The following is a 22275-nucleotide window of genomic DNA, read 5'->3' on the forward strand; positions in this document are numbered from 1 at the left end:
GCAAGTATATCACCACTGGCTAGAAGAATCTGCTTCTCTTCATTTGTTTTCATATGGTTCCATAAAAAGAATAAAACAAAATAATTCGTAAAAAACCCCTCTTCTATTATTGTACCTAATTCAGAAGGCTCTGGCTGCTGCTGATTCAGAGGCACTGAATATCCATATGAACCAGGTACGAGGACTGTTCTCCTCCTGAAAAGATGTCTGGAGATCTACATGAAACGCCAACTTGCTGGAGACTCAGCCCAAGGAGAGACCAAGGTCTCTCCTTGGGCTGGGTCTCTCTTGGTTGGTGTCTGGGCGGGAATGTTCCAATTTCTGGTCTGAGCCAGCAAACCTGTCTTAGACTCAACAACCTAGTGTCCAGGAGAGTGGGTGCTATTGCCTCCTGGAGAAGTCCAGGATCTCTAAGTATGGGATTTTGGTCAATAGATGCTTCAGACAATGTTCCATTCTCTCATAAGCTTGGACAATAAAAATAAGCACAAGGGGAATCTTTGTTTTGGGGGGCTGCAAACAAACACAGCTGGTAAGGCACGCCATGACACAAAACATCCTTGGGAGGGGCGTGTGCCCATGGAACGTACCTTTCCGAAGTCACCCGTATCCTCTCATCATTGGATGAGTTGAATCGATCATCCTTTTCTCTGAAATATTCCTCTATGCACTGCTCTTCGAAATCGTGTACTTTCTTGAGCTCATCATCAGTTATGAACAATTCTGTGGAAAAAAAGTGAGCGATGTAAGACAGGAAGGACAAGCAATGGCGTCTGATCTATGGGCCTAATGACTTTCCTCACTTAATCAACGTTCAGAAAAGGGGTTGAAATTCTTTACTAAGTGTCAGACTAACTCCCAGCCCAGTCGGGTGACCTCTGTCCCTGTGCTCCTTCTGTGCGTTAGGCTCACTCTGGAGCCCTGGAGTTCTGAGTGTGTCTGGTTTACTGCAGGGACGGGTTCGCATCATACACACTGCAAGGCTGAGAAAGGAGCTAAGTCAAAGAAAAAGCAGGTTACTCAAAAGCTCAGTTTCTGGTTTGTGGAGTGTGGCAGACGCCCACAGCTGAGGCTGGAAAGCCACATCCACACATCTCCAGCCTCCTCTGAGGTTGGCAGCAACCACAAGACCCAGTTTGGCTCCAGAGAAAGAAGTGTGCTGCAGGGAGGGGTGGTGTGCTGGGAAGAGGTTCTGCCTTCCTGATAAACTCTTCAGAGGGAGCTGCTTCTCTCCACATTTTCGCACCTTCCCCTTCTTCCTGTCTGGAACACAAATGTGATGACTGGGAAGACAGCAGCTATTTTGCTCCCACGAGATAAGACAGTGCAAGAAGGAAGAGCGGAGCCTAAAAGGGAATGCAGGGTCTTTGACTTCAGGGAGCCACTACTGAGCTCTGGACTCCTACCCCTTCGCTTTTGGTTACACGAGAAAAATACAACTTTATTGATTTGTGTTGTTGTTAGTCCGGTTTTCTGTAACTATCAGGGAGAGTAATTCATAAGTGATACAGCCGTAGAAAGAGCCCAGTGGAAATGTGAACCCCTTTCCCACTAAGCTTTCTATTTGCCTAGATTTGTGTTTCTAGTGGAAACAGTAACTTCTGGAATTCCAGGCCCTCTTTGACTCACTAGTTTTAATGTCTAGAAAGAAGCTGGGCATTGTTTTGTCAGGGAAGTTGTTAAAAGCTTCAGACTTAGAGAAGCCATTGAGGAAGTGGCTTTGGTTTCAGCTTTGGCGCACTAGTGATCACCAAGAGGTACCCCCCTGAGCTCCAAACCCAGAGGCTATGGCCCAGTAGATTTAATGCAGGTGCTCTATTTAACACACTTAGAGAAACCACAGGAGCTTGCCTGTATGAGGCTGGACTCCCAGTGGTTCCTAAGTGTGCGTGGGGTACTGAGGGGCATTTAGGGACCTGCAGGAGCTATTGGTATTCAATGTGTGGAGGCTGGGCGTGCTAAATCTTCTGTGATGTGTGGGACAATCCCACGCCATGAAGAATTATTCCATCCCAATGCCAATAGAACCTCCTTTTAGAAACACTGGGTAGAAGGTGGATCGTGGAGTGTTTCTGTTTTTCCTTTGACTAATAGAGAGCAGGGCTGGTTTCCTCATGAAGTCCTACAGGCATAATAGGGTGGGCATGGGGTCCTACATGGCTGTCTGCAGGAGATGGTAGGAATCCCTGCTTTGTGGTGGCCCAGGGCCGTCACCCGAAGCTTACTCAAGCCATAGTCCCTCTCGTCTGGGTCGCTCTCGTGTTTTCGCCATCGGCAGCACAGATGCTGGAAGATCATGGTCATGTGGCTAAAGATGATCAGAGGTGGGGGCAGAACCGGCCTTTCGTGGAAAGTCATGATAAGCTGATACCTCTGAAACTTCCACACTTGGTTGGATATGGATTTTACCTCAAAGAATGTATTGCTGAAATAGAGATGAGAGAGAATCAAGTGAGAGATGCCACTCCTTTCTCAGGCACCAGAGCCTGCCCTCCCCTGGCCTCCCACTCCGTCCCAAGACCTCCGAGGAAGGATCCACTTACTTGAAGACAGCGATGAGCAGGTTGACCAGCAAGATGTTTGCCACTAAAAGGTAGCAGGCCATGATGGCCGGCACAATCCAGGCTCCCGTCTTGCAGGGAGGCAACTGAATTATTTTGCCATCCTCTCGGGTCTCATTCTGTCCACAGGGAGCTGAAGGAAGCAACAGAGGCAAGAAATGAGAAACTGTGGTTCTGTGATTAAAAAAAAAAAGAAAAAGAAAAAGAAAAAAGGACTGATTTGAAGGAGAGAGGGTTTTTTTAGATGGAAGAAAAAGAGGGCCATCTCAAACAAAAAGGGAAAAAAAAAAAAGAATTCTAAAAAAGCCAAAATAGAAAAATGGAAGCTTTGTGGATATCCCAAGGGATGGATCCCAGAGCGGAGCTGGTTCGGCTCCCGAGGTGTCACCGGACATGAAAGAGGTGTTGGGACGCCCGCTTGCTCATCCTGTCCCTTGCCCCCGACCCCCAGTGAAGGATACTGGCTGTCAGGAGGAAGCCTGTCAAGGGCTTTCCTGGGGAGGGGCGGGGGGTGCAGAGTCTCACGGACCCAGCAAGTTACTTCCAAAATGTGCCGTGGAGGCTGCAGCGTCCAGCCAGGTGTAAGAGCAGCGGCAGCGGGTTATTGATTGGAATTAACACGGGCACAGCTCACTGCTGTGGGAAACAACCCAGGGCACCAAGCTAAGGATCTGCGGCCTCAGCGTAGAAGGCGTAAAGCAGGGCAGCGCCTTGGGAAGTCTGCGGAGCGCTTGCTGCTCGGCGCCCCTGATGGATGGCATTTCGCTGGGAGGCCAATGAGAGGTGATGAGCTGGGACTCTGGAGCCCTTAGGTACCTGCTTTCTTCTGGTGGCATTTCCATTCTGAAAATGCGCTTTTCAAGGGCCCAGGGCACAGAACCCAACTGCACTGAATAAGTGGGCAAGTGGGAAAAAAAAAAAAAGAGAGAGAGAAAGTTCTGGAGGTGGGGGCGAGGAGGAAGGTGATGTGTGGGACTGGGGGAATGTGAGTAATGTGCTAATGAGGCCTGCTTCGAGTTTCCAGGTAAATTCAGGGGAAAAGCAAATCCTTCACAGAGCTTTTTAGCGCTGCACGGAGAACATGGCTGGGGAGTGAGATGGTGCCCGGGGTAGCAGGGAGACGTGAGGTCCCTCTCCTTCTCCAGCTGCCTCCTACTGGCTTAGAAGGTGGCCTGCCTGTAGGAAGCAGGAGGGGCCTGCAGTGGTCTCAGCACTTGCTACAGGCAGCTTCTGAAGGTCTGCCGGGAGGGTGTGCAATGCTGGTCCAGAGTCTCGGCTGGAGTATCTGGCAAGGGCGGTCCATTCCCTTCTCAAGAGCTAACGTGGCTACGTGGGGTGCGCCATCGTGGTTCTCAACCCTGGCTGTGCTGGGGAGCTTTAAAATACGCCGATGCCCCATTCCACCCCCAGACAACTGAACCAGAATCTCTGAGGGTGGCCAGGGAAAGGGTATTTCTTTCCTTTAAAACTTCCCAGGTGCCTCTAAGGAGAGTCCCCTGAGCTAGATTTAGGCTGGTAAGTGTATGTGATTTCTGACATTCTCTCAAGCCCCAAAATGCATGTTCTTAGCCCAAAAGGGGTTTTTAATGTCAGGACACTAAGACAGAAAAGATGCTTCGTTTGGATCAGGCCATTGTGTATCGGGGTCAGGTGTGTTCCAGCATCATTGTTACTGGTATGTGGGGCACTAAAACCACCCAAGAGGGTCCTCTGGAAGGAGCTGATTACTCCTTTGGAAGGAAAACCCAATGATGGAGCAACAACCCCCCCCCCCCCCGCCCCCGTGCTTCAGGATGAAGTCCGAACTCTGAGGGTGTCTGGTCCTGTGCCACCTCTAGCCACTTCCTACCCCTCCGCAGCATACAAACTGGACTGAGTCTCTTGTGGTTCCTAGAAATGTCACGCTCTCTCTTACTTCCTGATTTTCAGCCATGCTGCTCTTGCTTCCAGAAGGCCCCTCCAAAACCTCGCTCCCACTCCCATGCTCCACCTTGGGTGCACCCTGTTCAGTTTTCAACGTTCACGTAGCTTTCTGGAGCTTTCTGGAACCCATCGCAGCTCACTTTCCGCTCCCTTCCAGCCAGGACTGGGGGAGGTGTTGACAGAGACTCCCTGCCTGGTTAAGCCCTGCTCAGGCTCTCCTGGGCTCTTTTTCAGCTAGACCTGGACTTTTGTCTCTTCATTGTCATTTTCAGCAGGAATCCTGCTAAGCCACTTTGGCCTGAATTCCCACCCTTAATAACTCATCACCACCGATACCTGCTCCATTTTCTCATCCTCCACCATCCCCCAGCCTGTGTCTTGACCACCTTGGCCAGCCCTCGCCAAGAAGCCGGTTCGGCCTGTAGGGCAGGAACCCCCTACCCTGGTATTTCCTCTTCCTGATTTTCCAGCTACTGACCTACCCACCGATTTCTGGTTTCCCTGGCTGCATTCAGAGTTGGGCCCAATCTCTCTCTCCTGTCGCAAACCACCATCGTAGTAGCTCTCCACCCCCTTGAATGAAGTCTCCCTTGCCATCTTCCCCAGGAAATGCTGATCCCAGTTCTTTATCTCGGATCCTCAAAAGGGAAGGACAGTAGAGACGGGAGCACACCCTTGGCGAGAGCATAGCACGGGCCAGCCTCTGCTCTGGGCACTTCACGAGGGGTGACATGCCTTACCCAAGATCGCACAGCTAATGAGGGGTAATGCCAGAACCATTCAATCATTCATCAAACAAAACAAAACAAAAACAAACCGAGAGCTTGCTACGTGCTAGCGGAACTGGGACTGGAGATAACAGTGATGAACGAAGAAGTGAGTCCTGGCTTCCCTCTGACCCCAGAGCTGGTAAGTATTCCGATTTATCTCAAGTGGCCTTTCCAATGTAGTAATACATAATAATAGTAGCGACCACCTAGTGCATGCTTAAATGTCAGGCCCTGGGCTATGAGCTTTAGTTATACCACCTTATTTTAATTGTGACAATATTTTGACACAATAGATATCCTTATCCCCATTTTACAGATGAAGACCTGAGGCTCAGAAAGCTTGAGGATCCCTGTCCAGATCTCAGTCAGAAAGTCCGTGCAAGCCTTCTTGATTACAGTTCCCACTGTGTCTCTGAAGAAGGGGCCTACACAGGGCTGAGGGGGGGCCTTTCTGTTATGAACAAATGCAGACACAAGTCCATAGGCATCTGAATTTTTCTCATTTCCATCAACATGAATAATGGCCTGAGCCATTCCGATGAGGTAACAAGGTCAGAGAGTGAAGAAAGAAATCTCATTCACACTATGGGTATCAGATGTAGGCACCCACGTCGCAAAGATTAAGATGCATACCCTTTCAATTCCATCCTATAATATATTTGGAAAAGAAACTTTTTAAAAAATTCACACAGTACCTTCTCCCCAAAGAGTAACAGAAAATTAAAATGAAACACTAGGCAGTGTTTGATATAATCAGAGTCATCCTTAAAAATATGACGAAGAAGCGTATTTCTCCAAGATTGTTCCTTCCCCTCCTGTCTGAAGAAACGTCTCAAAAGCTTATTCCAGATCACAGTCAATGGAATAAAGAGCTTAGTTAAGTGTATGACTACATTTATCCTATCTTTTTTTTAAAGGAAGGATTTTCAACTAAAAATCCATCCTGAGAAGATAACAGGACAAAAAGGATTTCTCCACCTCCTTTTGAAAATCCATACAGTTTGCCAGAGGATTTAGAATTCCATTAGCACAGCTTCTACGGCCTACTCCAAGGGTGAATTAGATTTAGATGGCTCTGCTCTTTTCTCACACAATGCTTTTTTTGGCAAGACAACTGGAGATGCTTCCCTTCGTATGGCTACATCCTTCTAGAAGGTTCCTGATCTAAATGTCTTGGGTGGTGGTGGAGCCAGACAGGAGTTTTCCTTATGGAAGTGGGGGGCAACTTTCTATTTCTTTCAGCTTTTGGGTAGGGCTACCATCTATGTCTTCCAGTAACAGAGGAGAGGAAGAGCAGGTGTAATTGAAAACCAGGGAAGCTCCGACTTTGTAGAGTCAAAAGCACCATCGTCAGCTCTGCCTCTGCCTTCTTCCGTGTTTCTTTTCTTTTCCCTTCCCCCAGCCAAACTGCTAGGTAAGAGGCAAAGCGGTAGTGACGCGGCACAAAGGTAACTGTCAGGAAGGAGAGAGAAGAGGCCTCAGTTTCTCCACAGGTGAATGTCGGGAATGCTATTCCCTACAGCATGGGAAGTCCAAGATGATTTCAGAATACAGGGGCAGGGCACTGAATAACACTGAATCAGACAGTGAGAAACTGATGACCTTTTCAAGTCCCTTTTGATCTCCCTGACTCCATCAGAAAGAATCGCCAGTTGAGGATAATACTCCTTTAAGACGTGCTTCATTTTTGCTGAGCTCCCTTATTAGTGAAAATTGGGCAGGCTGAAGGCTCAAACGACTGGACAGAATTTCATAACAAGGTGATGGTCGCTCTGTTTTATGGTTATCTTCTATTTCTATAAAATCACACTGATTTTTCAACTTAGGGCCATGATGATACATTTTAAAAAATAATTTAGCTTTGAAAAAGAAGCCAATTTCTCTAAAACCATCAAAGGCTAGAGCACATTTCTACAAAACAATGAATGGTTTATGTGACTAACGATTGAGAAATGCTGGACTAGATGATTTCCAAGCCCATCTAGCCCTGTTATTCTGTGACTCTGTGTTTCTGTGGCAAGGAGTAAAAGACCAGAATAACTCTCAGACTGGATGGTATATCCCTGGAGCTAATCTATCCCTGTAGGTCTATCCCTGTAGGTCACTTGTAGAAGCCTTACACTTTCCACCTTGAGCCCAAAACCAATCAAATAATTAGCCCCCACTGCCTGACATGCCCCACTGCAGGGGGCACCAGTGACAAAGTCTTGGACTCTTCCGGGCTTCTGGTCTACTTGCTATTTGCACACATGTTCAGCCTTAAGCCACTTAAAAAGCACTATTAAACTGAATACGCCTCATTTTTTTTCATCTGGTGAATGAGAAAGCAGGATGTCACAAGCCAAGGTGGGTCATGTGTGAGTCGTGGGTGTGGGTGGGGCATGCATTATGGGGAAGAAAGTCACTTTCCTCTGTTGCCTTAGTTCTCCAGTCTTGCTATTCAATACATGTAGTTCACATGGTGACAAAATTATTGTTTTTTTTTTATGTTATTTGAGAGACTTCAAAATTCCAACCTTGGTATTCATTCTTTGGATCAGGAATTAGTATCAGAAAGATTCTGGGCAAGTCTTGCTGGGGCAGGAGGTAGCCTGTGGCACGGGTCCGTGAGTTTGTTGCCATGACACACTGGATTGACTGCACAAGTGGCTCCAGTTTCTCTCCTCCCCCCAGAGCGAAGCTCCTTTGCCATGTGATCTGATAGTTTTTCTCACCAAAGAAGTAGAAACTATTTTTTTGCTCCTTGATTCTGAGTTTGGCCACGTGAGTCTCTTTGGCCAATGGGATGTTAGCAAATGGGATCCCCAGAGAACCCAGACAAAACCCTTGAATGCTTCTGTTTCCACTCTTCCACCCCAGTCATAACCATAAGGAACAGGTCCAAGTTAGTCTGGAGGAGACACACATGCACCTCTGATTCCAGGCACTTCTGCTGCTGGAGCTCAGGCTGGTCTGGATCAGTTGACAGCCAGCGGAGTCCCTGGCACATGACTGAGCCCAGCCATGACCAGGAGAACCGTCCAGCCAGCCCACACCCTCCTGAGCTCGACAGGCTTACAGCTTTAAGCCACACCTTCTAGGCTGGTGGGTCTCCGGGCATCATCAATAGGTAATGTCCATATCCATGGCCAAGAGACAATGACAATACATACTGATACGCACACTCTACATCCTTTGCACTGCTCACAGATAGGAGAGACAGCCTGCCTTTCAAGGCAGACACAGCTCTAAGTTCTTCACTACCACCCGCTCCCCCGCAAACTCCCAGTTTAGGGCCATTCCCATCACCACCCAAAGAGGAGCAAATTCACTGAATGGTGACCAATGACTAACCAGACTCTGTCTTTAGAACTTAAACTGAGGTGCAGAAACTCGAGGGAGAGGATGCCAGGAGCTTCACGGAAACATCACTGGAGTCAGACCAAGTTAGATCGTGTCAAAGGAAAGCAAGTCATCAGAGGGAAGGAGCGAAGAGAGAGAGGAGGGAGGAAAGGGGAGAGGCAGGGACGTGATTGACTGATTGAGGCTACAGGGAAGTGGTGAGAAGGCAGAAGACAGCGGTCATGTCTTCGGAGTCTGGCTTCCCCAAACCACTTCCAGTTTCACTTCCAGTCAGTGCATGTCATGCTTTGCTTCCTGTCTTTGAATGTCTCTGAGGTTTCCTCTTATACACTTAGAGTCGGTCTTTATTTATTCTAGTTTGAGTGGGTTTTGTTTTCTCACAATTACCGTTTTTCTCTTGTTGAGGACAGTCATTCACACCTTAGAGAGAATCAGCATCTTGGGCTAGAAGTTTCTTGAGAGGGGACCATGATCCAGAGTGCTGGGAGTTCATGGCAGTTATGGAGGGGCTCAGGAAAATGTTGGAAGGACAGAAATAAAAAGCATTTACCTTACAATTTTACTGAGGGCTCACCTCACTCGTTTTGCTATTTGCCTAAACAAACTAGGATTACTGGAGCTTTTTTCTTCTTCAGACCAAAACCAAAAGAAAACATAAGTCGGAGAAAGTCAAATAAATGACTGACTCTCTCAGACCTCTGTGTCACCGTCCGTCTCCACTGTCATTCTTGACTAGAAGGTTCTTGTCATAGCTCCTCATGTGGCAACAATATCCCTTCTCCTTCCATCACAGACGTGGGGAGCTTGAATCCACTCCCATGGCCTTAACCGTGAAAGGTTTCCCCAGTGGGTCCACAACATCTTAGCCATCATGCCACAGGAATATGATTCATGTTTTTGTTTAAAAAGGGATTGCACGGTTTTTCAGAAACCCATTCATCTATTCCATAAGGTGCCTGAAGAGGGAAGAACCAGGCTCTTCTTCAGGAGGGAGCGTCTTATCAAAAGAACCAGCAATCTCCCTGCAGGGCTTCCTGTGCTGAGAAACATCAGTCCTGAGAGCCAGACTGGGCATATCTCCATGTAGACATACAGACGTACATCACAGACGCGAAGCTGTAACAGCTCCACAAAAATGATCCATGGCTCCCGCCGATTCCCATTGGATCGTGCCCCCAGAGTTATTGACATCAAGGGAAACAATCAATGTGGCCCCTAATATTCAGTAAAGCATTTACAAGCAAACACGAGTTCCCGCTGACATTATTTACGAATTGCCTGGTAAGCGACAAGGCAAGAAATCTATTTGCACTCACAGTTCATGCTCCTGGCTCTGTCTGCTGGCCTACTTCCCTCTTGGGAGCCCTCTGGCCCTTCTTGCGTGGGCTCTATTCACCTTGCCCTCTCTCCTGTTACGTGAGGGCCAGCTTCACGTAAACAAGAGCCCACTTGTCTCTGTTTTCTGTTAAAACATGAGCTTTGGGGCACCTGGGTGGCTCAGTGGGTTAAGCCTCTACCTTCAGCTCAGGTCATGATCTCAGGGTCCTGGGATCGAGCCCCGCATCAGGCTCTCTGCTCAGCAGGGAACCTTCTTCCCTCTCTCTCTCTCTGTCTGCCTCTCTGCCTACTTGTGATCTCTGTCTGTCAAATAATAAATAAAATCTTAAAAAAAAACTAAACGTGAGTTTTCACACTTCAACGGATGCTCCTCCAACAGCAGAAAATCTAGATCAGAGGTGGTCCATATTCTGCTTAAACCTAAACTCCCGTGGGCAGGCTCACCGGTGCCCATCACTTACTGCGAGGTTGTGAATACAAGTCCAGCTGTATGCTACATATAAACAGCGTTGTGATTCTAGTACACGGCTGCAGGGCAGCATATATACACATAGTAGGTTAACAAATATTTTCTCTCCCCGGGAAACACTGACATACACCAGTTGCAATGAACACTTTCACTTTATACGAGTGATCTGTTAAAGGTAAGAAACTCGGGTGCAGATCAAATTGAGATGTAAGGTTGGGGGGCACAGAGAAGGGAAGGACTGGGAAAAGCACTTTGCTGTTAATCATGGTTGGAATATTTTAAATAATCACATTGCTGTACATTTCCCGTTCGGGGATCTACCTATAATGGGTCCATCTTACTAAGTTATGTTCTGAAGTCCCTGGACACAAGGCACTGACTGTAGGTGGGCTCAGTCTGAGCCCTAGACTGGATGTTTTGCTATTTGTATACTACTCAGCAGGTCAGTTCCTGTATCTGAGCCTCAGTGTCCTCATGTCTAAGTTTGACATCACAGCAGTAGAAATAATATGAATAACAGTGATGATGCCTGTCTAGCTTCCCTCATCATTCTTTCAAGTACTAATAGAGTCCCTTACCCTGTTCTGAGGGTTTGGGGTACATGGGTGATGGCACACCAGAGACTCCTGCCCTTCCACTGCCTGCACAGGGAAGGGGTGGGGATGGGAGCAGGTGGGCAGAAAATAAACACTAACGTAATAAATGAGTCAACAAAGTGGTGTGCTAGTAGGTGATAAGCATTGCGGAAGAAAAAAGGGCAAGGCAAAGGCAAGAGGATCAGGAGGAGGTGTGGGTGGCTGGGAGCCACACAGAGAAGGTGAAGTGGGAGCCAGTGAGTGTGTTGGACAAGATGCTTTCTGGTGACAGGGTGCATTCAGCAGCAGGCACTGCCAGTGCAAAGGCCCTGGGGCAGTCACATGCTTGCTGCATTCTGTGAGCCACAGGCAAGTTCTCTTGTGTGAAGGAGTGCAGGGGACAGGAACTTAATAAGAGGAGAGATCACTGAGGGGTAGAGGGAGAACATCCTGTGGGGCCTTGGGCAGGTCCAGTCAGATAGTGATAAGGTGCTGTTACTGTCATCCTTCCTGGCTCTGTTAAAGAAACAGTAGTTCCCCTTCACCCCCTTCACCTAATTTAGCTCCTGCCTGGTAGTTTCTTGCTCTACTAAATGAGCCCTCTCTTCATGGCTTCTGTTTTTTCTCAACAGCTCCCTGATGCCCTTAAATGAAATCGGGACCAAACCCCTGTCCCAGTTGGGAAAGCTGCAGCCGGCTGAATTTTGGTCCTGCGCAGTCTGCAGCAGGGACTCTTGGACTCCCCTCTGCACCCACCTGCCAGAGAGAAACGGGGTGCTCATCAAAACTGGTACCCGAGATCGCATGAGCATTCTCACGATCCCACCCACGTGAAGGGCTGTCCTGCCTCTATTGGCCAAAGGCAGAGCTGATTTTTCATCTGACTTGAGCTGAATCACCTTTTCTAGACAGAAGAAACGCTCCCAGTGCGAGCCTGGGGGAGGGAGCAGGGTTCGCAAGATGGCTTCGGAACACAAACCCACCTTTTGTCCTTGCAGTGAAACCCTTTAGCAGCGGCTGCTTGCTGCCAACTGCTGTCCCCGCCGTGTCAAAGAACAACAAGCCCAGGTACAGGTGAAGCCCCTCGGTGCCTTGAGTATCTTAACCTTCCCTGGTGCAGGATTCCCACCAAAAGCTGCGGCCGGCGGATAAGTCTGAAAAATGTGTGGACTGTTGTATTCAGCAGAGCGCGTGGCTCTCACAGTTTATGAAGAGAAAGGGCGGGTTTGAGCTCACAGCTCCTGAAGGCAGGAAGGTTGTGACTGCTTTTTTAAGTGAAATAGATGGTTGATGTAGCAACTGCATTTTCCTCTCCGACCGGGGCCATCCCCCTTCCCCCAACAAGGATGCTGCTGTTTTCATAAACCACAGCTGAGTTGAGGAGCCTGCTGGAAGAGAGATGACTTCACTTTGTCATCGCACAAAGCACACGCTGCGGATGAGACAGCTGACCTGTATTTGTTTTTTTAAAAAACATGGCCATCCCATTTTTAAAATAAGTTTCTGCTTTTCATGCGGCTCCACTCTAATAACGCCGGGTGGTGGTGTTCCTGTGGCCAAGTCGGTCTGAGGAGACCTTCGGGAGAATCTGAACATTAAATTACAAGCGGTATGAAATGGGCTTGTTTCTGAGGCCTGCCTAGAAGAGGAAAAAGCTGGGCTTCCCTGCTCTACGCCTTGACTCATCATGAAGCAAAGGCTGCTCTCTGGGTTCTCTGGTGGACCAGCTAGTGCGCTGCAAATGCGGGGCGTTTATAATGGAATGTTCTTTCTTTCCCCCTATATTGTCCAACCATCGAGGCAAAAAAGAATGATTAATATGCAGGCTCTGGGCCACACACTGAGCCATGACATACACACATGTGGGTGAGCACAGCCACACCCAGGAAGAGAGGAGAGAGAGCCGCTAAGAGAGCTGCGGGGTCAAGTTCAGCTGGACTGCTAAGTCAGCTAGCAAGATACAGAGCAGCGGCCTCCAGCGCGCATCTACCGTCCGCCTGGCTACAGTCAAATCCCAGGGTGAGATGCAGCGCTGCTGTGGTGACAGAAAACCAACGTCCAATGGAACAAGAGCGATCACTGCTCCTTGGGGCCGCAACAGGACATGCCAACGTGGACAGACATATAAGGCCGATGTTCATCTATGGGCTTTCAAAGAACAGGGTTGATACGGCTCTGATCAAACAAGTTTCAAACTCAGGTTTAAGGATTTAGAACTATATAGCAAACAAACCATAGTTCCAACCATCTTAGAGATTCTATGTCAGAGTCTATGCCGGATGCTTTCATATTAGCTCATTTCATCGTCGTAATTAACAAACTCGTTTTTTTAAAAAAGGTAATAAGGTTACAGAGGTTGAACATGAGGACAACATGGTGAAAATCCTGCAAGAAACACTTGAGGATTTCTCATCTGCTCATCTGCTTTTTAAACTTCCATTTGACAAATAATAAAACACTTGCTATATCCCAGGAAGTATTCTACATGCTTTATAAATTTCAGCTCCTAAAAAACAGGAGAAAAATACAAGATAGTGTCTTAGTGAGTCAAACCGTCCTAATAAAAATGCCATACACTGGGGGGCTTAAACAACAGATATTAACTTCCCCCAATTCTGGAGGCTGGAAAGACTAAGACCTAGGAGCCCGATGAATCGGTTCTCCAGCGAGAGCCCTCCCACTGGTTTGCAGACAGCCTTCTTCTCACTGTATCCTCATATGGCAGAGAGAGAGAGAGAGAGGAAGCAAGCCTTCCACTGTCTGTTATTAAATGGGCACTAAGCTCATCATGAGGGTCCCTCTCATTTCCTCTAAATCTAGTTACCTTCTAAGGGCCTCAACATCGTCACACGGAGGCCTGGGGATTCAACACATAAATTTGGGGAGAAATAATTTAGTGCATGCCCGGTAGGTACTATTATGTCCATTCTACAGATAAATAAACTGAGGGCCAAAGAGGAAGTCACTTGTTCAAAGGCACACAGCTAGGAAGAGGCCTCAGAGCCTGACTTCCTAAGACATTCCATCATCTTAGCTACCATACTGTTTCATGTCTCATGATGAGGCAGATGACGGCTGCGTTAAAGTTGAAGGTCCAGACGTCTGCATATAGACTTTCCTTGCGTTTCATTCTTTTGTCTGGGTCAGGCGCCCCTAAATGGTGATATCCATAGGGAATACTCTGATGAATTCTTCTCAGAGTGTAAGTTTAAGCATAAGTAATTTTTGGCCAACATGCTTACTTTAGAACCACATCTCTGTGGATACTACATTCAATATAAATGGAAAATGTAGATTGATCACCACAAATGTAGTGCAAGAAATCACAAAGCCCAGTTTTCATTTTATTGATTGCCCACTGCTGCTTTTGGAACTGAGTAAGCTGATATCTTTGGGAAGGGTCATGAACAGTAATTCTTGACCCAGAAGTGCCATTCATAAGGTGCTGGACAAGCTGCTTCATCTCATAGGTTTGAAGACTCCATTTCAGTCCTCTTCAGGTCCCCTTTACCCCAGTCAACTGTGTAAACAGACGGTTTTTAACCCACGGAATCAGAGATCTCCCCACTTCACTAGAAGGTAGAGATGAGCCCAAGCATAAGCAACTGGCTTACGCATAGCTGTTTGCACCCACCGTGACCGAGGGCTTCATTTAGCACCACGGTGTTGGGTTTGTAGTGGGGTCTGCTGGGAAAAGGGTGAGGCATGGCCTAAAATAAAGTACGATCAGTGAACAGAGCCAAACCTTGTTTTCCTGTGTGTCGTGAGCAATTAGCCTGTTACTTCACGTTTCTAGATGAGTGAAGGAACTGGTTATATCCGTGGTTGCCATGGATATGCTCCGCTCCAACTGATCCCAGATTACAATATGATGTTGAGTTGAGGAATAGCAAGCAAAGGGATCTGGCCTGACCGACTGGTAGAAGTGTGTGAGCATCTGAGACAATCGAGATGTTCAGATGTTCATAGTCATGTTTATGTGCTTCAGAATCAGAGACAACTGCTGTTGTTAAGACAGGTACACAGGGCCCCATGAGCAAAGTGGGGCCAATGATATATTCATTGCAGTGTTCTTTTCATTTAATTAATTAGGTTTTCATATGAATGAATGAATTTTTTTGGTACCTGTGCCTCATTCAGGCCTGTTTGTAGTCTAAGTTATATTTCCACACAACTGACCCAGAATATTGATCCATGAATAACGGTACTTAATCTGCTCTACTTTGAGATTCGAAGAGGTAAAGCCAAGGAGGTTTCTATCCTTGTGTGGATTTCACAGTCTGAATTACTTAGTGATCAAGACTGGAGTTCCTTCAGAGTCTGGGACTCTTTATTTGTATAGAATCTTCTTGCTAGGCAATCTGTAGCTAGCTTAATTTAACACATGGTATACATGTAAAAACAATGGACTTGCATTTCTTAAAATTACGTAGTACAGATTTTTTGTTGTTGTTGTTGCTAATTTGGATTCAGTTGGCATTTCATATTAGTAAAGGTTTAGATCATATTATGCAATGACATTGTAAAAAATTAATTTGCCAGACAAGCAACATTTGGCTATTTTCTTTCTTCTCCGCCTAAGAGAATCCTGGTGTAAGTTAAGTCGATTAAGTATTGGGTCATTCTGACATGACCACATCACTGTTGGGTACAGTAGATCCAAGCACCAAATGTCCATAGGATGTCCGGCAAGTCATTTAAGAGTAGAGAGAAGCCAGCCCCTTGCAAACCAAGTACTGGATTCCAAACGGCTTCAGCACAGGGACTCTTCTCCAGTCTTTCAACATTCTCTTCTTTTGCTCCATTGTCTTTCATTCTCTTTTATTTCCATGCTGATTTTTGGAAGAGATTCTGAGGTCAATGTTCTGCTCCCCCAGAGTAACAATGCCATTTGTTTTGAGCTGGCCAGAAGACCCAGTGCCCCCTTCTGCATGTCCTAGCAAATGCAAGGCCCTTGACATCTGCTTTGAGGTTGCACAGGGGAAGCCTCCTCTCTCCAGATTCTCAGAATGCTGTGAAAGCCAGTCTCTGTCAATGCTGCCGTATTGCACCTGTACACACGAGACGCAGAGAGTCCTGGAACCATGCTCCAGAGCCCGCAGTCTGGGTTCAAACCCCAGCTCCACCATTTGTTAGCTGGGCAACATATGGCAGGCCACTGAAGCTCTCTGGGCCTCAGTTTTCTCTACTATAAATTGGGTGATAATCAAAAGTACCTCAAGAGTGTTGCTGCAGAGGGAAATGAGTTGTCGATCCACAGAGAGCTTTAGATACTGCCGAAAACGAAGTGAGCACTCAGTAGATGCTGTCATTCCTGCAAGAGGCTCTCTGGCTGAAAGCTCCCAGCCCAGGCTCCTGAGCCAACTTCCAGGTTTCAAAGTCCAGCACCAGCTCTCGCACAGAGGCAAGTTACGTATTAGGTCAAGCTGTATGACCGGTTTCTACAGAAATGGCAATGTCATAGGGTTCAGTCGAATACATGTGTGATATTCTCTGTGCCTCGGGTCCTTTGTCCATTAAAACCAGGAGCCGTAATCCTACCTTCTAGGATTACCATGGGGAGGAAATGAGGGTGCATTCACAAACACGTGGGACAGTGCTTGAGATGCAGACAGCCCACTTAAGTATTCGGTATTATTATTTGTCTTACCCTCACATCTCACTACCACTTGAGACAAACTGTCCCCAGGAATAGCCTGCTTAGTAATCCTTCTTGCTTCTGTCTATCAGACTTTCTGTCGCATGTGCAATGCCCGTCCTGTCCTCCAGAGCTTGGTCTCAGTCTGTCCAAATGCCCCGCCCCCGCCATTCCCTCCATTTCTACCACATCTCCTGGCTTTTGTACCTTACCAAGGACACGGTGTTTTTACATTTAAGCCACCAGTGGTTCCTGTGGCATCTTTGTCTTCTTCATATACTAACCCTGGGATGTGAGGGTCTAGGGAGGACGTGACATTTCTTCTACTTTGTGTGCTTTCAGGGGATAATTATTTTATATCTTTAGAAAAATTCCTTAAGTTGTATCTAAGTTTGGGACCTCCTAGCATCTTCCTGTGTGTGTGTGTGTTTTACAACAGACTTAAAAAATAAAATAACTGTAGACTTAAAGAAAAGTTGCTAGTCCAGAGAATTCCCAAATGCCCTTTACCCAGTGTCCTCCAATGTTAGAATCATCCACAACCATTTTACATTTGCCAAAATGAAGAAACCTACACGCGTCCACTTCTATTAATCAAACTTCAGACCTGATCCAACATTTTACCCATCTTTCACTAATGTTCTTTCTCTCTCTCAGGATCTCATCCAGGACACTACGTTGCATTTGGTCATTCTGTCCCCTCAGTCTCCTCTGGTTTGTGACAGTGCTTAGTCTTCCATGTTTTTCATGACCTTGACAGTCTTGACGAATCCCAGTCTGTTTTACAGAATGGGAAATTAACTCCCAGTCTGTTTTACAGAGTAGGAAATTAATAATTTGAGTTAATTTTATTTTCTCCCCCTAATGATTAGACTGGGGTTATGGACTCTTGGGAAGAACACCGAAACGTCAAATGTCCTTCTCATCATATTATCTTGGGGGTATATGATACCAACATGACTTCTCATTGGTGATGTCAACCTTGGTACCTCTGTGGGTCTACAATTCTTACACAGAATTCTCTGTATGCTACAGTTACTGAGAGACCATCCGACATTCACGGTAAGTAGCTACAATGCCAAAACCACAGCATTCTGAAGCACTGAACAGGCTTGCTCAGTTGTTCTCAACCTTATCAGACCCAACACCTTTTTTTAAACAATAAATATTTTCAAATGCCTTGCTTACTATTCTGAGTAAAAAATTTATAGAGGGTGTAATTTATCTGTACTCATGGTCAATGAATACAGTAAAATCAATATAATATCCTAACTTTAATATAAAGGGGCAATGCAAGGAAAATGGCATGTAATAAAATAATAAACATTTCCATATAAAAATGCTCAGGTCTGACTACTCTATAAGCCCTAGTAATGCGGTCAGATTCTTATACCCGTAGGAAGGCTGTTCACAAATAAGATAGACACAAATGTACAGACTGATCGAGGACTCAAGGACAGTGAGTGGCACTGTCATTGGTGAGCTCATTTTCTCAAGGGGTGAACCACACTTGGGAAAGGTCCAAAGCCAAGAAAATAACCACCGCCCTCAATTTTCATGGTGTTTCTTTCCTGGAAAATCCCACTGCTTATGGAAACCATGCAAAAATATTATGCCTTTAAAGGTATGATGGAGTTAGGCTCTGATGACCATAATACATGTGTGTACGTGCTGGAACAGCACAAAGCTGTGTGGGGCAGAGAACAGTGCTTGATTGTGGGAATATCCTGCGCGTTTTAGGACACAGGATCTCCTTGGACTCCACCTGCCACATGCTAGTGGCACACCTGAATCAGAAAGGGCAAAGAGACACACTCCTTGAATTTCAAGACTAAATTTCCAAACTACGGGGGCCATGCTGCCCTAGTCAAGACTACCACCAGTGTAGCTGATGTTCAATGGCTCCTGTTCCTTCCTCGGAGCTGGGCGTGGGTCCATGTCACCAGCACAGGAAGGCAAGACTTAACCTGGAAGTCAGGCCTTTCAGCTCCTAATCTGCACGAGCTGGTGTTTGTCAGACCCTCAAGAGGACCTACTGGTAACTCTTGGATTGTTGCTGATTGATCAAATCATGCAACTCACATCACCTACACACATGCACATGCACATGCTTACGTACACACGCCCCACCATCACTGCCACAACTCAATTCCTGCAATGAGTCTACCCTTCGTAGACGTCCCATTAAGTGTAGGAGAATATTCATTACTTTACATTGGCCTCAAAGGCCCTGCGCAACTTGACCTTCATTTGTCCTTCAGCTTTATTTCATGCAGTCCTCCCCCCCACCCACACATGTTCTGTCCCTACCATGCTGGTCTCCTCTCAGTTACTGTCAACAGTTACCTCCTCCCTGCTACAGGGCCTTGGCACATACTGTCCCCTCCTCTCTGGCTCCTTCCCTACTTGTTGCCTGGCAAGCTCCTACTTACTCTGCATAGCATAGCTTAAAAGTCACTTATTCAGAAAGCCCTTCCCTGAGTCTCCTTGTGTAAATACTCTAATTTCTTCTATTGCTTGAATATACACTTATCAGAGTTTAGGATTAAGTACTTACGTGATTCTGTGTTTGATACCTGATGCCTCCACTAGGCTCCCCAAGAGGCAGAAGCTCCCCTGGCTTTGCTCGTTATTGTACTCCCAGCACACAGCCTAGGGCCTGGGACAGAGGACGTTCTAAATCTTTGCACAACACGTGAAGAGAGGAATAATTTCATTAGGTATCTAGAGTGCCTACTGGGTTGACTAGAAGGCAGACACAATAGGGCACTCAAAATCACGGCCTTCCATGATGGGCAGGAGCAATGGAACCTTGGTTCTGCTTTGCTGGGAAGACAGAGAGGCATGCTCTCTGAGACTGTTTCTTTTGGCTTCGTTGTTTCAGTGGGCTTGATTTCAAAAGGACACCCGAGCACAGAGAAGGCTGGTTGGACCTCTGTTTAGACAACTCAAAGCTCCTGCGTCTGTCTGGAGCTAGCTTCCCTGCTAGAAGGAATTGGAGGCTCAACTAACAGCTTTGCAAGCTTCGGCATTCTAAGACTCAACCCGGTAAGTATGCCTGGTACACTTCTTCCTTCCCCTGGTATTACCAATATCATCCTATCTGAATAGTTCTAGATGTTGTCTCTTTTAAAGTGCAAATTTCAGCTACATTCTTCCCCAAACTTCGGTCCTTTGGGTATCACTTGCATTAATTTGGCACATCTGCACGTCACCAGTGCTATTATTTATTAATGTTTTTCTTTGAACCCATCACGCCCTGACATTGATGCAGATTTTAGCTTCAAAACCCACACTAATAGGCATGAACTCCTGTATTTCTGGGGTTTGTTATATTCATTTGGGAAGGACTGCATTTTCTTCACCATGTTCTGGATGTGGAGATGGGGATGCACACCAAAGCAGACCTCCTTCCTGTCCTTAATTTGTTAAGAATGCTGGTGAACAGAGAGGTCCGCTCACTTGCAAGGCCACGGAGTGGTCGGCGCTGACAGAGCAGGGATTCTCAATGTCTGGCTCCTCGTTCTGACCTGGGCGCTCCCTGGTAACGCAGACTCAGAGTGTTCTTAACCCAGTTCTCCCGCCACACCAGGCACTCCATAAATGTGAATTGTGATGGGACTAATGATCACTCCTCAAAGCCACTCTTCTGTGAGGCTTTTCCCCCTGAGGATGTCGTATCCAGTACATGCGCTGGTACCTGGGGAGCCAACACCTTTCAGCAGGCTCTTCCCAATTTGTAATATTCTGAGCCATCTGTGAGCCATGTCTCATTTACAAATGCTTTATTCTTCCTGTTTACGCTACTGGGAGGCTCACAGTTTGGATGATGAATGCTATTCTGACTTCCTCATAGGAGTCAGGTAAATCTCCTCTTGGGAGGGAGGATGTATTTTTCATGTGAGTGTCTAACTCATCCATGATGGTGCTTCTGAGAAGAGCCAAGGTGTCACCACCCCAGGGCCAGAGAAAACTTTCAGTGAGGTCCCAGGATGGCTCCAACACTGGAGGGAGCTCCCCTCCTGACTCTGGAAGCCACCACTGACTTCTGGAAGATTCCTTGCCCTCCTGTCGTCATAGGGTGGGGTGTGCTGTTTCCTGCACTACGGCAGAGCTGCTGATGTTTTTAAATTCAGTCCATAATTTAGAATTAAGTCACACACTGGACTCCAAGCATTCCACCATGACATGTTACACCAACCTGAGCTGCTTTCGACCTTAAACTCTGATCACACTGGTGTTCTTTCTGCTCCTCGCCAAACACATCTAGATCACTCCAATCACATGGCGTGGGTCCTTGCTGTTCCCTCGGACTGGAACATTCTCTCCCCTGTTCTTGCCACACCTGTTTTCATCATTCATGCTTCAACGCAACCTCATTTCTTCAAGGCCTTTCCCTGACCATCCTATGTTAAACTGCACTCCCAACTCAGCCAATGACCCCTTGTCTATTACTTGGACTTACTTTCCTCATGGGACTTATTTTGACCCCCCAAATAGCTTATTTATTTGTTTACTAATGGCCTATTCCCTCTCTTGCCCCCAGGAGGATGTAACTCCCACCAAAGAAGGGATCTCTCGCTTACTGCTTCCTCTCCAGTGCCAGCTAGGGCACTCTGTAAGTTGTTGCTAAGTACACAAACGCAGGACTGGGGTCCAGTCCCCACAGTGAGGTGCAGGGGAAAAAGAAGGACCGTGGCGTCAGCTGGATGCAGCCGTCTGTTTTTATGGAGAAATAAGAACACAGGCTTAGGAGCTCGATAGGGCTGGACCCCAGTTCCACGTCTGTCGTCCTGGCTGTGTGCCAGAAGCAAGTGATTTCACGTCCACTCTTTGTGCGCAGCCGCAGTAAACCAGGACTCAGCACGCCGCTCCGGGATACCACGTGCCTGGGCCCATGCCACCCTCAGTACCGGGATCTCAACAAATGTTAATTGACTTCCCTTCCCTTACAAATGCCAGAAGAAACCCACGAAACTCATGGCAGCCCTTGTAACACACTTGACAGCTAATAAAGAACTCGGGCGTCCTTACGTTGGGTACAATCTGCGTTAAGTACAACTGCCATACATTTTTCAAAATGCAGTGACATTTTCGATACTTGGTTATCTTATGCAGACTCCGGAGTGGGGGTAGAGTCTTAAATCCGCTGAAAAGAACAGAGTCTTTCAGTGCATGACCTAGCTGATAGAGGTGTCCCTCCCCTGTATATTCAATTACTCGCCGTATAATAGAACCGGACACACCGCAGAGAGTTTGGTAGCTGAACAGTACGTTCCTCAGGTGGCATAAGTGACTTTGAAGTACCTGTCAGCAACTAGCCTTCCTGGAGGCGTGCTGCAACTGCTCAGTTCACAGTGGCATTTTGCTTCGGAAGCCCTTGTTCGGAATATTAAAAAGGGCATGCAGCAGACTTCATTCCTTCGCTTCAAGGACTGTGATTTTGTAAAGCTGGACCCCATGGTCTACTCAGGAGAGAGTTGCTGGCTCCAGCAAATGTTTAGAGACGGTCTGAATTGGGTCCAGTGGTGCTCAAGTTGGTCGGTAACTATCACTGTGAGTCTGAGCACGGGGAGTGTGGTTCTCTTTCCTGCTTCCTCCCGATGATGATGAGCTGGGCGGACTGAACTGGACAATGTCACAGGACATCCGAGGTCAC

At 47.0% G+C, this 22275-nt stretch overlaps 1 protein-coding gene across 19 annotated transcripts in view; it reads right to left on the minus strand.

Moving 5' to 3' along the window:
• TRPM3 (transient receptor potential cation channel subfamily M member 3) overlaps positions 1 to 22275 on the minus strand; it is a gene marked incomplete at its 3' end in the record, with an annotated part of 782399 nt that overhangs the window by 16724 nt on the left and 743400 nt on the right. For all 19 annotated transcript variants that reach the window (XM_082696689.1, XM_082696696.1, XM_082696693.1 and 16 more), the window contains 3 exons: positions 2544 to 2694; positions 2226 to 2425; positions 591 to 723 (listed from right to left, as the gene is read on the minus strand). In XM_082696689.1, coding sequence (XP_082552815.1) covers positions 591 to 723; positions 2226 to 2425; positions 2544 to 2694 — 484 coding nt within the window. The remainder of the gene's footprint in view (positions 1 to 590; positions 724 to 2225; positions 2426 to 2543; positions 2695 to 22275) is intronic.

The sequence above is a fragment of the Mustela nivalis genome (assembly GCF_964662115.1).
Source record: "Mustela nivalis genome assembly, chromosome: 13".
NCBI classification, from domain to species: domain Eukaryota; kingdom Metazoa; phylum Chordata; class Mammalia; order Carnivora; family Mustelidae; genus Mustela; species Mustela nivalis.